This window comes from Blennius ocellaris, assembly GCF_963422515.1.
Source record: "Blennius ocellaris genome assembly, chromosome: 2".
NCBI classification, from domain to species: Eukaryota; Metazoa; Chordata; class Actinopteri; order Blenniiformes; family Blenniidae; genus Blennius; species Blennius ocellaris.
The window spans coordinates 13,994,584-14,011,590 of NC_137651.1; the positions used below are offsets into that span (position 1 = coordinate 13,994,584).

The 17,007-nt window shown below is 39.6% G+C and overlaps 1 protein-coding gene across 1 annotated transcript in view; it reads left to right on the plus strand.

The window, feature by feature from the left end:
* veph1 (ventricular zone expressed PH domain-containing 1) overlaps positions 1-17,007 on the plus strand; it is a gene marked incomplete at both ends in the record, with an annotated part of 71,071 nt that overhangs the window by 18,762 nt on the left and 35,302 nt on the right. The window contains 3 exons of the mRNA XM_080510112.1: positions 9,683-9,846; positions 10,604-10,813; positions 15,640-15,860. Coding sequence (XP_080366238.1) covers positions 9,683-9,846; positions 10,604-10,813; positions 15,640-15,860 — 595 coding nt within the window. The remainder of the gene's footprint in view (positions 1-9,682; positions 9,847-10,603; positions 10,814-15,639; positions 15,861-17,007) is intronic.

A 17,007-nucleotide genomic window follows, 5' to 3' on the forward strand; every position in this document is an offset into this window, starting at 1 on the left:
CCATCTTTCTGTCTGCCTGCGTCTCTCGTTCCTGGCGCTGTGTTTTTCCTCCCTCTCAGAAACCTACTGAAACACAGTTGGGCCTTTTTCTTTTTGAGGCTGAATCTTGTTGCTAGATCCTACATTGTTTTAATTTAAAAAAAAAAAAAAAAAAAAAAAAAGTAAAATAAAAGTGTTGGAATAACCAAAAAAACAATGATAGGAAAGACACTGCATTATTACTGTGTTATAATGCAGCTTTAGCAACAAGTGTTTGCTGGAGGAGTCAAATGTGTTTTAATTTTAAGATTAGAATTTAAAACGGTGAATTAGATCAGTGCATTAATTCACAAAAACAATTAACCAAGACCAGTTAACAAACAAAGACACAGAATCCACAACACAAACGGTTCTGTGTGTTTAAAAAAACAAAAACAAAAAAACAACTTAAGGTCTAAATCAGATTCAATACAAACTTGAACTAATAGGGGGGCAGGGGACTGGATGAAATCAAGGCAGAATTCACCCTGGACAGCTTGTCAGACCATCACAGGGCAAAGTCATAGAAACAGATGACCATACACTCACACATACTACTAATTACCATGTGTTTGGACTAAGGGAATATGAAAGGAGAAAACACGCACACGCACGCACACGCACACGCATTAGAGCAGCATGCACAGAAATGCCCTCAAACCTGGATTTTGTCAATCTGATCACAATTTCCCCAATTACATGTATGCTGAATCACATCCATGTATGAGTTGTTATTATAAATTGTTATTTATATGTCAATGCACTAAGAGCATTGTCAGTGGATTAATCCCACGATGCTTTGCAGTAGGATGTTGCACATGTTCAAGTGCATCTGTGCACCTTCTGCCTTGCTTTAAGGTAGAGGAGGAGAAAACAAGAGAGCAAGAGAGGACAAGCCTGTATCTAATCAATCACAACACATAAACAAGCAGAGGAAACTTGATGATACTAATCTTTCAATTGAGGCCACATTGAAGTCATTGGATCGCACAGCCTGCGAGCCGTTACTCTGGGACATTGGGCGAAAGAAATCAATCAAGCAATCCCGTGTCTTTCAAGGACAACTTTTTCTAATGTCAGCCAAGGTTTGTCCTTGAGTGACTTCACAAATGCAGATAAGAAAACTCTGAATTGGGATTAAAAATGAGGACTGAACTTAAAATGTGTAATCAAGATTAAATCTCCACTTCTCCATGTGAACATAGTCCAAGGTTTAATATTCTATCTTAGAAATGTTGACTGATGTTGACTGGTGTTTTATGGTTGAATAAAGCAACAATGAATGCTCCTTTGTAATTTTCAGTTTGTGTACATGTGTTGTGATAAAATACATATGGGATTTGATTAAATCAAGAACGAAACGGCTTAAATACTCGTGTAATATGCACGTCAGTATTTCAGCCTGTGGATTGTGTACAGGTAGCATACGGTTGTATAGTCGTTAATAATCTTACCTCACAATATGAATGCTGTTCAGGTCTTCATGAGTCTGTGTGCAGTTTACATGTTCTCTCTGTGTGTGCATGGGTCTTCTTCAAGTACTCTGATTTCCCCTCACCAAACCGCACTCCACTCCGAAAAACATGTGTTCAGTTAACTGGTGACCGCAGATTGTCTGTAACGAATGCAAGAAAATCTTTCTTACAATTCTTCACCAAAAGGTGTTTTCTCTTTTAGGAGTACTGACATCTGCTGGTCGCTTCATGCACAGCTGTCCTGTCATGATTTTACATGTCGGAAACTTATCTGTGGCGCTACAAACTAAAACGCTGTGTGATTGATCGATTTCAGCAGATATACAGCAGGCTGTTACACTTTACTTAATTGAGATACATTGCTCCCAAGTTCTTTTGTTACAGCCTTTGGAATAACTCCAAATCATCACCGTGTTTTTCCTGCCCCTTTATTCAGTAACTCAAGTCACACAATGATGCAATCAAGTGACTTCAGAGAAAATGTTTACCTTTGGTTTATGATATTCAGAAAAGCTAAATTGGGCCATTCGGACATGCAAACTTTTCTTAAGACACGATAATGGAGCTTTGAGGCTCATTTATCCTCCATGCAAGCTCAAGAACAGATATGTGCCCTTCAACAGAATAAACATATTAACATTACCTTATTTGTTGTGTGGATTCTTTACTTTTTGCCTTGTGTCATCCAACTATGCCCATTGCATTTTTCTTTCTTGTTTGTGTGTTTGTTGCTTTCTGTACTCAAAAACCCCATCTGGAAGTTAGGATGATCATAACAGTTACACATACTACTTTCCCTCCAGACTGGTAGTTGAACATTAAAAGAAAATGATTCAAACAACTATCAATTCATGGTTGTATGTGTCATTCCTTTTATTTGTCGATTTTATTATAATAAAACTTAGTAAGCTTTTCCTGTTCTTAGATCTTGAAATGTTTTCTAAAATGTGTTTTTTTTTTCCCCCTCTTCCTGATTTATTTGAATCTGAAGAGTGTTCCATTTACTCCACCAGCACAATCAACTCTTTGGCATAAACATTTTTTTGAGCATGTGGCGTCTCAGTGCTTCCTCACTCTGTGGTGAACACAAGCAATTAAAGATAGAAGTAATACATTTCCAGCAGATCAATCTCATTTAAACAAGGCCCAATGCACACAAATCCTCATTTGAATACTCCTGCATGCAATGTCTGTTATGGTATTGTCATTATTAATTGATCACCTGCGAAATGCGGACAAACTGACGGCGCAGGCTTTGTGTGAGCATGAAATTCAGCATGCTTCAAACAGGATCTTATTATATCAGTGAGGTTTTTTTTTTTTTTTAGTGGTTCCTTATTTTTGAGTTGAGATTCTGCTTGTCTGAGCTCTGGTACCATGAACTTTGTACCGTATGTCGCCATAGTCTGAGTGTTCAAGTATGCTACTTGAGACAGTGAAAATGGAAACAAGAGATTAGATGTACTGGGCTGAAAGTGGCTTTTAGGTAAAGTGAGAGCATGAAGACGTGCCTTCAGTTGACAAAAAAAAAGAAACAAGCTCTCATGACTTACGTTTTCAATGCAAATGACCTACTTTATATATGCTTTAGTCACCGTTCACACTGAGAATAAATTGCATTAAGCAGGCATATTGAATACACCCCCAGGTGCGGTTAGTTAAGTGCTGACTCAGCAGAAAGAAGTGCCGAGTAATGCATCTGCTTGGGACTTTTCTCAGGTGGAAAGTGTCTCTGGTGCTTCCACACGCCGCCGGAGAGAATCTGCAGCCCTGACGTGATCTAGGTGAAAGGGGACCGACGGTCACGGAGGTGAAACTTTGCTGGAGGGACCGTCTTTGGATCCATCAGCTGTCCATCTGGCCTGCAGTTATGGTGCACGGCGGACATAAAATATTTTTACGCTTGAAACATTCGGAATCACGTGTACACGTGAGGAGAGTCCTTACGGGTCTTTCCGTGCACACTGACAACTGGAGGCCTTCCAGAAATGTGGGCAGTCATGTTTCATATGCGCCTGAATAGTTTGAATAGTTTTTTTTGTACAGCATTGCAAGGAGGTGGAATACGCTCATGAAGCAAAAATGCGCAGCATATCGAAGATATTGGCTGTCAGGGAGAGCTTGGTCTCCTGACTCTCACGTGTAGATACGACCGTTTCTTGCCCACCTGAGGTTATTTGAGTGACGTGATATACGATTTGAAGGACGTGCCTAGAGTGAGTGCTGGAAGCTGCTGAAAACACGTTTAAGCCATAAAGTTCTGCAGAAACAGCCCCCAGGATATAATTTGTGCTGATCTCAGCAGTCCTGTCCTGTACAGTAACCTCCCTTGCATCAGAATTTAGAGTTTAGTAGTTTATTTTGGCAAGTGATGTACATTATTAGCCTGGAAGAAAATGTTCACGTATTTGAGCTGCAACAAGAGTCGATTCATTGATAATTGATTTGATCTCAAAGAGCGCAGATATTCAATTACCGGCTGTTTGCGCCACAAAAATCAAATAGCCTTTGGCTTTTTGAATCTTCAGCTATTGCAGCCGTTCTGGATTCCATTTGCAATTTAGTTTTATTGATAGCCCTATTTCCAATGTAGGCAACAGGCGGCAGTATGAAAGAGAAACTTCCTGATGATAGGGTTGCAGATCCACAATCAAGGGTGTTTGTGTCGGTTGAGACTATTGATATTGTAAGAGAAAAGAACAGGGTAGAGAGAAACAAACGTCTGAGTTTCAAACAGGCCTGTTCGCTTTGAGGTTCGGTTCTTAAAAATGTGTGGGCAAGAAATGCTTTAACACGTAGATAAAGTAAATCCCTGTTTGTGTTTGAAAGTGTTCCAGTTAAACTTGTAATTTGCAATGACAACATGTCCTCGGATTAACAGGATTGTTGCTTTCCAGCGGGTCACAGCATTGCAAACCCGGGAAAACAATGTGGACGCATCCGTATATACTCCTGTTTGAGTATCAATAAAAACTTTACGTGGAATCTCATTCACACACACTTCCATGTTATTAAAATGGTCAAAAAAGACTTACTTGATGACGATGTTTCTTAGTTTCACATGTCATTCGGCACCCACACCCTAATATAATCTCACTTATCAATTGTGGAAATGGTTCAATACTTTAATGTTTATATATTTGTCATAACCCTGATGATAATACTTGCAGTTCAGTGTTTTATCATTGATGGGGATCATTATTTCATTGTCTTTTCAAATTTATGTACTTTTTTTTTTTTTTTACTTCAGTCATATCTAAAGCAAAAACACAAAGAATACTTTTTTCCCATGACTTAGACTGTTTCAGCGTCCACTTCAGAGCTTTACAGCGGTAATGTCCACAGGTATTTTAATATCGTAGGGACAAAGAAGGAATGTGACAGTCAGAGCCAAAAGATTTAATGAAGTCTCTGCAGAGTTGATCAAGTTTGTGGAGTCATGTTGTAAGTTTAATTTGAACCACAGACACACACTCACACACACTCTCTCACACACACACACACACATGCACGCACGCACGCACACACACACACACACACACACACACACACACACACTCACTCAGTGGTCACTTTCAAAATCATCTCTTCTTTTCATCATCTCTTTTTCATTGTGGTAAAATGTCACAGCAGCCTTTCACAATGTCGCCTTCCAGAATGTTTCACTGGGATTGAAAAGTTATGCTTGGGTGTTTGTTGGTATGGAGGCGGATGCGTGCAATTCTCCATGCAGAGGGAGTTGCGTAAATAGGGATCCTGACATGCAGCTGAGCAAGTACAGTATTTTGCGTCTCTCACATGCTGCTGCTGTATATAGGTATTGTGTGTGTGAGTGTGTGTGTGTGTGTGCGTGCATGCGTGCGTGCGTGGGTGCGGCGCGTGTGCCAGCTTGAGGGCCAAGGGTACTCCAGGGGGTTCAGCTCAATAAATCCTGCTCAGTGTTTCTCCTCCTGCCTTTTAACATTCCTCTGAACAGACCTGTAAATGATACAACTTCTGCTTTATGGTTATTACCGGCTCTCTCTCTCTCTCTCTCTCTCTCTCTGTCTCTCTGTGTGTGTGTGTGAACTGTATCTGTCCCTCTTTAAGGTGATTTGTGTTGAAAGTATAGGGGGTTGTGATGTTGCATTGTGTAAGCTGTGTTTAAAGCAACAGAAGGGACATGACAAGAGCCAGCGACCATAATTTAAATTGCATTTCCCCCTCCGCTGGCTTCTCACACCAGAGTACAGAACAGTCAGTCCTTTCTGCTCGTCCTGTGTTATCACTTTCAGCTCGCAGCTTGTGGTTACAGTGACTTCTGGATGTGAATCATCTGTTGTCTTCAACAATTTATAGAGGATCCTGCTGGGAGCATTCATGCATGACAAAAGTGTGTTGTTGTCATATTTCCTTAACATTTGATCCAATGTAGATCCCTTTGATATCCATGACAGTGATGAAATAGAAACAATAGTTAATGTCACAAATGCTGCAGCAGGACACATATATTCTGTTTCAGCACGCTCCATTAAAAAGTAAACTCTTTTATCAAAAACACCTCATGAGACATCTGACGAAGCAATTTTGTATCATTCTGAAAGATGTGGAGTCTAACTTCTTCAATACCCGTTGGTGTAAAAAAAACATTATTTCAATACAAGTCATGACTTTTCTCAGACATAATTTATCTCTTTGTAATTTCACTTAGATAAAGACGCCAGAGATTCCATCACAAATTCAATCTTGAGTCTGTTTGCCCACACAGGCATTAGAGTGTTCATGGAGTTTAATGTAAGACATAAAGCACACATGTACAGTTTGCATGGAGCCAGACAATAATTATGTTAAGAATATCTAACATCTGTTCCTTATTCAAAATCAGACACCAGTTGTTTAGTTTCTCATTCTTAATTGCATAAAATATGATTTGCATCTCAATGGTAATTGGACATTTTGTGAGATTAGATTCATTTTTGGCTTTCCTCGTGAATCAATTATCACTCGTATCTGTGCTGAGTAAAAAGCAGTGGCAGATAAGGTTTGCTAATGATTATTACAAATAAATTAGACATGCGGTTTTAATTATTGAGCTTTAAAGACAACATTACCTGCAATTAAACATGATTATGATGTTTTTATACTCAGATAATTTACAGGACTGGGAACAACAGGCTGCAAAAATAACATGTTACTGTATCTCAGTAAGGACTTTTGTAGTTTATTATTGTGTTCATAGTCAATTTTAACCCACACAAATTCAGTTTCACACCTGAGGGATTTTGTTACCTGTGACTTTTGTTCTTCAATACCTTTTTCGAGCTGAGCAGCTTCTGTCTCTCTCTCACCTTCTTTCCCAGGTTTATTCCTAGCTTTTGCTTCAGTGTGACCTCAAATTATAGAAAGAAGATAGAAACCATATTTTTTCTGAACGCAGTCGTCCCGGCATCAGCATACAAGGAGCCTCAGCAATACTAAAGCATTAAATACATTTTGACTTACAATGCTGTCTGCATGTTGGTGCTAAATCTAAATTGTTTCATTGATGCCTCTTCTCTTTGTTGTTATATCATAAATCTGTTTCCTCTATGAACCAAACATCCAGATTATAGAGCATCTTCCTCCAACTACCTGATGTAACTTCAGCTACATTCAGCTCATTCGTCATAGTATCACTACAACAAAACAACAATGTACATGGTAAACGGTAAATGGACTTCACTTATAAAGCTCTTTTCCGTCGTGTGATCAGCCCCCAAAGTGCTTTACATGGTTCATCACAGTCACCCATTCACACACACATTCACACACCATTGTACACAATCTTAAAACCAGCCTTGGCAGACATTTAAAAGTAACACAAAAGTTCCTTCCATACATGCTTATTGCAGCTACTAGTAAAGTAACTTGTAACTTACTCGTACCTGAAGTCAAATCTTAGGCTGCATTCACGCTGCCAGTCTCGATGCTCAGACCATGTTTCCTGCCTGAAGCCAATTTTATTTTATCAAGTGATCCACATCTTATCCTCACGATTACCCTTACCTACAATACTCAGAAACATCGCGTGCGCCTACTTCTGATATTTACAAACTTCAAGACTTCTTTTGAGACAGGCGCTAACTGCAAAGCCATGGAGGATTACGTATGTTTGATTCTAATGTCGCAGTGCCAAAGAAGGTCACCAAACATTACAAGGACTTTTAGGCAGACAAGGAAGAAAAGGGCCATAATTGTCTCTATTGCATGTGTTGCTATTATTTCCTGTTCTTCCCAAAGATGGAGAAGTCATGTGGCCTCCTCAGCCTCCTTAGCAAGATCGCTGCACATTTGATGACGTGAGAGACGTAATGTTAAGCAAATCCGATCAGCCTGGTTAAATGGCAGTTGTGTTGGCATATATCCGATACACATCGGATTTATTTCTATAATGAATAAGGCCTGTATTCAATCTCCAAATATCAGAGTGCATGTGTGGTTTCCCTGCTTACACTGTCACAACACATATCTGATCTGTGCCACATATGAGCAACACAATTGGAATTGGGTCACATTACACTGACAGTTTTAATGCAGCCTTAGTTGTCAGTATTGTTTGAAATCGTATTTTATTTGTAATAATCAGTCAAGCGTTTTCATTGGACATTCTCGATTAATGATTAAATCCCTTAAACTTCCACTGACGTCTTTCTTTTATTTCCAGTCCATGTTCCATGTTTTTATTATCTTGCGTTCCATCTGTTTCGCAGATACTGATAATTTAAGGATCATGAGAATAAATCCCCAAATATCAACACCTCATGGTTTCAAGCCTTTAATTTTTCTGACATCAGCCGTTATTCCACTGCTCAGATCAATTCCAAAGGAAACTTTCGGCAGTCCATTAGAATGCACAATACAGATGGTGGTGTGCCTTTTTTCATCATAGAAAATCCCTACACTCTCACCAGCAATTGGTGTGTCCTCTGAAAATACAGGATTTTGCTGAATCATTTGAATATGTTTCATTGCTCAGGCAGTGGCTTCTGGGTAATGCTGGGGGCTTTGTAGCTGATTTGCTTTCATGTTCAGTTATGTGTCACTTCTGGCTTAGTTTTTACCAGCACCAGTGTCACCAACATTTCTCAATTTCACAACTTGGCATAGTTCTGGTCTTTGCACATGTTTGTGGTATTTATATGCAATCTTGGTGTTTTTATCATATTTTTGCCTGTTTAATTACTTGACAGTGATAAAAATCAGTCACCAAGTTAATTGTTCACAATCTGTGAATGTGGTGCCTAAGAAAACCGAGTGATTGAGCAAGTTACATGTGCAATTTTTGCAAGGTTTTTTGGGGAAGCCAAAGTTATTTGTAAGAACCCAAAAAGTAAATATATTTGATTGCTTTACAATCACACAAAACACTTTTTACAAAAAGTAGCTGGGAGATGATTAAGTAAACAACATTTAGCCACAACAATTTCACAAAACCAGCTGTGGTTTTAAAACAATGTAATCACATATTTTCAGTCATTTTGGTTCTCAAGCTTATCTACCATTATAAACTGGCAATTTCACCACGGACAATGTTGATGTTGAAGCTGTGACTTGAATGGCTCACAAGTAAAAACCACAGTGAGCTCACATGAAACTTAACTCCATCAAATAGAAACTTTATACTTATACAAAGAGAAATGTTGCAGAATGTGATACAGCGTGGACATTGTACATTCTGCAACACACCTGAACAAATGAGAACATGCATTTATGGATTATTATTAATGATACAGTATGAAGACAACATAGAAATATCACAGCGATATAAAATCAGCAAGTTTCTGCAGTACCATACATACACACACACACACACACACACTATCTGCAATTTCGAATTTGTGGGGCAACTTAGATTCACCAATTGGCCTCAAACACTTGTTTTTGGATTGTCAGGGTAAACTGCAGTATCCAGTGAAAATTCACCCACAAACAGGGAGAAACATTGAAAAATCAGTTCGGAAGGTTTCCAAGCTTGGAATCAAACTGGAGATTTCTCGTTGTGAGTCAAGATTGCTCATCAGTAATTGCTCATCTTCTGTGATAAAGCATGTCTGGTGTTAAATCAAGTATCGATAGTCTGTGTTTTGAATAATGTTTTCTCAGATTTAGAAATTTTGTGTCCATATTTTTAAAGGTGTCTCGATGAAATGGCTTTTCTGTCTGTTTGGCAGGTAACCACATGCTGCTACGAGTGCTGCCTTCGGTCTACCCTCAACAACCAGATACAATCCACCATCACCTTGGCAACTTGACCGCAATGATGTCACAGCTGGAGTCCCCCGAGCAGCAACACCTAATCAGACTAATTCAAATGGTTGCCGAGCAACATCCACTTGTGAGCATTTGTGATGTTTCTATTTATTACTGCGTTGTGTGCCATTCCATAAAGTGTGGGTAATTCAAAATAGTCACCTTTTGGTGACTTAAATAAGTGTATTATAAGACCTCATTGTGTTTTTATTAAGCTTGGCACGGGCACAGAGTAAAATATGTGTGTGGCTTTTTATATCCTCAGTAAAACCTTCAGCAGAGCCTTTTGCAATTTGAACCGGTAACGAGCCAAATTGCAGCCAAACTGTCAGGGACAAAGATAGTTCTGACGGATTGCTTTGAAACACGCATTTCCCAGCAGGAATTCCCTCAATCCTGCGTCTTTTTCGAGCAGAGCCACTGATGTTCTACATGGGGGGGAGCGGGGAAGTACCGCAGCACATGGTGGTAAAACACAGTTATTCCCAGTCAGTGGAGAAACAAAAGCAGCCATCTGGAATTATTCTAATCTACACCCCCCACACAGACCCCACAAAATAGCTGTGCTGTGATTGTAACTGTGCTCGTCACAGCACGTACCACATGGTTTGCATGCTGGTGTTCACTTACTCGAAATGATGCCTGCCTTTTTGGAGACATTTAATACGACACTTACATGGAAACTCAGTATTGCGCAAGTTGACTTGGAATCATTTCTGATTCACAAACAGTATTTTGATATTAGAATAATTATTCGAAAAGAGTAACTCAGTTGCAGTTTTCTTTGCATTTTCATTCAATCTCTCTCTCTCTCTCTCTCTCTCTCTCTCTTATCCGTGCAGATGTTGAGCCCTCAGGTGAATGTGTTGGTCAGCTACCTAGCGGACCAGTCTTTGACCGAGGCTCTATTGGGGGCACTGGTGGACGTGTCGCAGGCGAGCCCTTCCTCGTTGGTCAACTTCCTCCCAGCACTGAGGATCATCGGGCAGCATTCTCCAGCTTTCCTGGGTCACGTGGCCAAGATCCATAGTGCTGTGGGAGTCATCAGTGAGGTGAGGTTTTACCGACAGAAGTTCAGGGCCACATAGCTGAGCATTGGTTAAAGCTCTCACCGCAGTAAGAATGCCATGGGTTCAAATACTGAGTTAAATTACAGCTAAGTTTGAGGTGGTCGGGCAGTTTACCTGGCATGATGTCACTTACTCAATGAGTCATTAGAGTCTGAAATTCTGCGTAAGAAATGGAGCAAGCTGCTCGGTGGCATGGCTGCAGACGGATTGGGTCGTACACGCGGAATTCTACTTGTGATTCAGAAAACAGGATGAGAGTTTCGTTGCTTATAGGTGATGTATTTATCAATCAATCATGCCATCCCAGTGGTCGCAGATTCAAATGATTTGCCTTTGAAATGGTTATCCTAGTTCCTTATAAAGCATGAACACACGAGTTTCTTCCTCTCTTGGTCTCAATTCTTATGCATCAAGAATAAAAGTCAGACTATTTACTTATTGATCACTTCACAGCATGTTACGTTTGAATCTGATTAGAATATTGTGGTAAATGTTTGACTTAGGGAGAAATTGCACTTTTTGGACCAATCACTGCATTAACAGGACAATGTAGTCCCAGAAGTGTTACTTGGTGCAGATTAGTTTGTATCAGGGATTATCATTCCCACCACAGTGTGTTCAATGTTTACAGGGATCATTAACTCATCATCGAGCAGGTGCTGCTGTTCATTTTGTTATAGGAAGTCCAGCCATAAACTGGCCTTGCGACGGGGTTGCTGGAGGGTAGGGTGACCTAAATGTGAGGCTTCGAGAGAATCAAGGTGCCCGATAAGGTGTTGTTTTCAGCTGAATTTCTGCTGAGTTGAAATAAAAAATACTTGATAGAAGGTCTAGGAGATACTGGAGTCAAGAACAGGTGGATGTGACCAACCACAGAGGAGTGGAAATTTCCCAAAGTATTGGGCACCATGGGCAATCAATGCAGGCTGGAAGGAACAAACGGGATATCAAGAGCTTTTCGCCTTGGAAGAAATTATAGTCAAGACCATGAATCTTGAGTGTGGGCACCATCTGACCCTCTTCATAGTTTTATGTAAAACTGAGCTACTGTCTTATAGACTCATCTGAACCAAGTCTGGGACCAGTTACCACAACATAGTCCATACATTTAATGCTGCGGCTGTTGACAGCCGCAGCATTAAATGTATGGACGTAGTTGTTCACTACAGCCAGCAGAGCTTATTTTATTGTTTTAATTTGTAAAAAGAAAGCAGACCTCTGGTCTTCTACGAAATCAAATAATCGAATACGTGAACTTATTTTTCAAACTCAAACTGTTGAAATTGTATCTGCTGAACATCATTATGTTTATTCGACTCAGTTACAATTGTTCTGTTTGTATTACACATCCTTCCCATCTGAAAGTAATTCAAAATGTTATGTTAGTCAGGATTTTTTTCTTTTTAAATGTAACACAGAAACCTGCACCGTGAAGTCACAAAGTTGTGATCAATGCGTGCATGCGCATTCAGAGGGACCGAAGTGACAGGTGAGGGCTCCCACGCTCTCGTCTCCTCTGGGTGCATTTAGGGTAGTTTAACAACAATTTGAGGGAAATTAGCAACACGGGAAAAAACATCATGGCTGTCTGTAGATAAAGTCCCCCCCCACCCCCACCCCCCACCCTCTACACACGCACACAAAATCAGGCAACCTGGAAACCACAATGAAGCTTTCTGTTTCTCCACGGCAACGCTTCGTCCTCAATCTTCTTGTCAATATACCCGCCAACCCAGCTTCAGCACGCACACAGACTCACACATACAGAGTGTTTCAGAGTTTGGTGTCCTGTCTTTCTTCACATTGGAACTATTTGGAAAATAACCCATGCTTTCTGGGAAATGCCCCAGCAGAGGCCTCCTGGTGATGGCAGTGGAGAGGGCTGCCTCCTCTGGGTTTGTGTTTGTGCCCGACACACACACACACACACACACACATGATTGCACAACTTTCTCTGGATCCCTTCATCTCCTGAAGAAACTTGCTCTATATTTTGTTTCTGGAACTTCAGCTTGTTGAATCTCAATATATAACCCATTAATAAACACTATACCCCACACACTACTAAGCCCTGTGGTAAATATACCCCCTGGTAGTATCATTTATTTATTTGTTGCAGTACGAATATTCAGCATTTTTCACAGAGCTGTGCAGCCAGAGCAGCACTCGTATGAGCTTGCGATATTTTTTTAAATTGAAATTGTGCTTTATGGATATAAACTTCTGGCATTGAGCAGATATATTTTGATATGGCAAAACTATTTCTGGTGATTTGAGCAAAGAGGTTGAGCATTGGGATTAAAGGCAGTATTCAAGAGAGGCAAAAATCCACACAAGCCTTCCAGGTGTTTTATTGGCCTAACTTGACTAAACATCATTAAACATTAAATGCGTGTGCTAATTTTACAAACGCCACTGAGATTCCCTGACCTTGTTTGGATGGTTTCAAGTGAAGAAATGTCCCACTGTATTATAGTTGAGGCAATTATTGTGTAAATGTTGTGCCACACTTTTTATTATTTTTATAAGCTGAAGAAGAAGAATTTAATAGACTTATAGTTTAAAAAAGTTGAACAACTGGTAGTTTAAAAAAGTTTAAGGTGTAGTAGTTTGAAAAATGTTTAAGAATTTGTAGTTGAAAATAGTTCAAGAGTTCAAGAAAGAGTTAAATTAAATTAAAGTTAAAAAAAAGTATTAACTAAGTACCAGTATTAGTATATAAAAAATAAAGTACCAATAATGTACTACTTATATTAAAAAAATATCTATAAAGCACCAATTTACTTCATTAGTAAAGTCCATGTATATGCCAGACTGGAGCTCCAAGGAAAGCACAGTTATCAGTGTCCTGTTGGAAAACCAGAGGAAACGACTGGTAAGTGACAGAGCAACAAGGAAAGAAATTGAGTGAGGAACATGAAATGGTTATTGAGCAGTGGAAGGATTTGGCTCGTCACCAGAGCGGCGCAATGTTTTTCTTTCTTTGCTTTCTTTATTTTGTGCACCAAAGCATGGCCAGCTTTCAGAGGAGAGCGACTCCCACTGCTGCTGGATTTATGATAATGGCAAAGAGAGAAAATGAATGAGTTAAGGTGTGTATTTCACAGAGGATGTTTATGTGTGCGTTTATGCTCAAATGAGAGAGGAAAAGTGATTTGTGTCCTCACGTATGTATCACTCTTCTCCAGATTGGCACTTTTGGCTGAAAGCATAAAAACGCATAGTTACAAACATTTTTATCGTCATTTTTGGCAGAATTTTATCCAACAGTTTAGTTTTCTTTTAATGCATTGTAGCATTTAGGACTGCAAATCAAGGCTGAGTTTTTGGTTGTTTTTTTTAATTGTGTTGCATTACTAGCACTCTTCCCGGTCCGATCGAAATACAGATTTGGCATGTTCTTACGGTATAAAGTCAGCTTATGCCTTTTCTGGCCATTTTACGAGCCCTGTTTAAATTTAGGATCCTCCAAAGTGGTAGTGAAACATGCCTGAACTATGCAATGACTGCATTCCTCTCTTGTTACAAGGTGTGTTTGAGCCCAGGACGCCTTCATCCATCCTTCTGCCCCCCCATCGGCCCGTCTCATCTGCAAGAGGAAAGAGACTGTTCTCGTTACATGATCAGTTTTCACAAGCGTAGAATAAAATCTAGCTTTTTGTTGTGGTCCACCCAGATGGGGATGTTTAGCTTTGGATTTACCCTCAAACAGAGCCAGAGGGCAGTTACTGAATCATGTCACCTTAGTTTGTCTCTGTGATTTCTCATTTGACAGGTTTGTACCACTTTCAAATGTTCTCCTCTCAAAAAAAAAAAAAAAAGGTTTAGAATTAAATCTTGCATTTTAAGCTGTGATGAAATTCAGGGATATGTTTAAACAGACATAGATTATGATTTGAGACACCTGTGCATATAAAAGAAAGTCCTGAGCTGTTATTTGTGTAACACTGTTTATATCCCTCAGTGTCAGCGGCAAGCAGGTTGTATATGCTTTGGCTTTGGTTTATACCAAAAGTAGAAAATTATGAAATGTGGGTGTTTTCAAACTCAATGAAGAGAAGAAACTCCACTGAAGGGGGAAAAAACAAAACTAAAAAAGTTTATATTTTGTAAGTCTGCTCAGAGCCAACTGCATGTGTTTGTATTTATTATTGTTCATCGTGATTTAGAAACAAAAGAAGTTACACCAAACTCATAACTGACTGGACGTGCAGAACTAATGTGTGTTGATTTGATAAAAAAATATATAAATTCACAAACATAAGAGTACTTCCAAAACCTCGTCATAACAGGTCACTATTCCCATTTTCTGTTGTACTCTGGCAGTGTTCACATTTGTGATGCTTGTTGGAAAGATAAGAAGAGACGGGTTCCACTCGGCTTTCATTTTCTTCACTTTCAAACCGGCATGTTGCACGGTCAACAAAACGATCAACAAAAGATGTTGATTCCTTTCATGTATTTATTTTTTGCACCAAAATATTGTGTGGTGGGTGAAATGCAATCGAGTAGCATGTGTCTTACAGCCCTGGAGCTGAAATGTATGATGTCAATAAATTGTGCTATAAACGAGGCAGGTTTATAGGACAAGTTGTGATGACAACATCTGTAAACAGGAATTAACTGGACAGACTCTGTCAGAGTACTTTTTGGAAATAACGTTTTTTTTCCCCCTTGTTGTACACCAACATGGCATAGTAGTTCATTCGTTAACTCTCTCACCTCATCTCCGGTATATAAAGAATGAAGAATTGTGTTCATGTACCTCTAAGCAATTACCGTAATATAAATGTACCTCTTTCCTGCAGACTCACGCTCATGGCTCACTGGTGTACTTGGTGTCCCTTCTGGGCAGCATGGAGCACAGCTTTCATCACACCCTGCTGCTGGAGATCAGAGCGCTGACTGACCGCTACCCTTCTCTGCTGGGCGGCTGTGGGAAAGACATTTACCGGATGAGCAACTCGTTCACAGCGATAGCCAGGCTGCTGGGGCGGCGGCTGGAGGAGAAAACGGCCACACACTGCAGGTCAGCAACTACTGTATAATGTTAACACTGGCTAACAGGCAAGAGATAAACATGCTTCATATACCTTCACTATGGATACATTATCAGTGTTGTCCTGATTTGCTTTCGTTAGCAAATATGCTACATTGTTGCTTTATCGCTGGCTCCATTTACACTGCGGGCGAAAGTGGCCTAAATTGGACTTTTTTGCTCCTATGTGACCCATATCTGATGTTTTTTGACAGTCTGAATGGCACAAAACTTTCTTTTTCCTCTCTATGTCAAATCAGATCCAAGCCACTTCCATATGTACTTCTAAATCAGATGCATATGTGAGGCTTTTCGAATTGACCTCCGGCTGACTGGTCATTTCTCATTTCATTCAACATTTACGGGATTGAAGTGAGACAGGCGTCACAGTTCTGTGCTCGAGGAGGCAGGACATGGCAAGATCACATCTAAACAATGGAAGAAACTCCACATCTTTAAATAACGTCTGTACAGAGGAAGCAGCCACTGCTCCAGGAAAGGAAGTTGCTCAGTTTTGTGGTTTCTTCTTTCTTAATCTTCTTCCCTTTATTGTTAAATCATTACATTAAGTGTTGAAAGGTGCAGTGAAAGTGTTTCCCTTCTTTTAAAAACGTTTGTTGGAGACTTAGGGTCAAGGAATAAACTCTAAAATGTTGCTGTTTTGCTTCAGTAGAGATGAATCCTTAACTTTTAAAGTTACTCGGATTCAAGAGGATACACATCTTGAATCCACAGATGTATACACATTTCTGTAAATATGAAAAAAATCTGGCTTTATTCAAACATTTATTCATATAGTATATCTGGAAAGTATTTACAGTGCTTTACCTTTTCCTAAGTTTGTTATGTTAGAGCCTTATTCCAAAATGGATTAAAATCTTTTTTACATATTTACACATTTTTACACATCACAGCCCATAATTACAGCGTGAAAAACGTTTTGAGAGATGTTTGCAAAAGTATTAAAAACAAAAAAAAATCACATATACATAAGTGTTCACAGCCTTCAACATGAAGGTCAAAATTGAGCTCAGGTGCTTCCTGTTTCCACTGGTCATCCTTGAGATGTTCCTGCAGCATCATTAGAGTCCACCTGTGGGAAATTCAAATGATTGGACATGATTTGGAAAGACACACA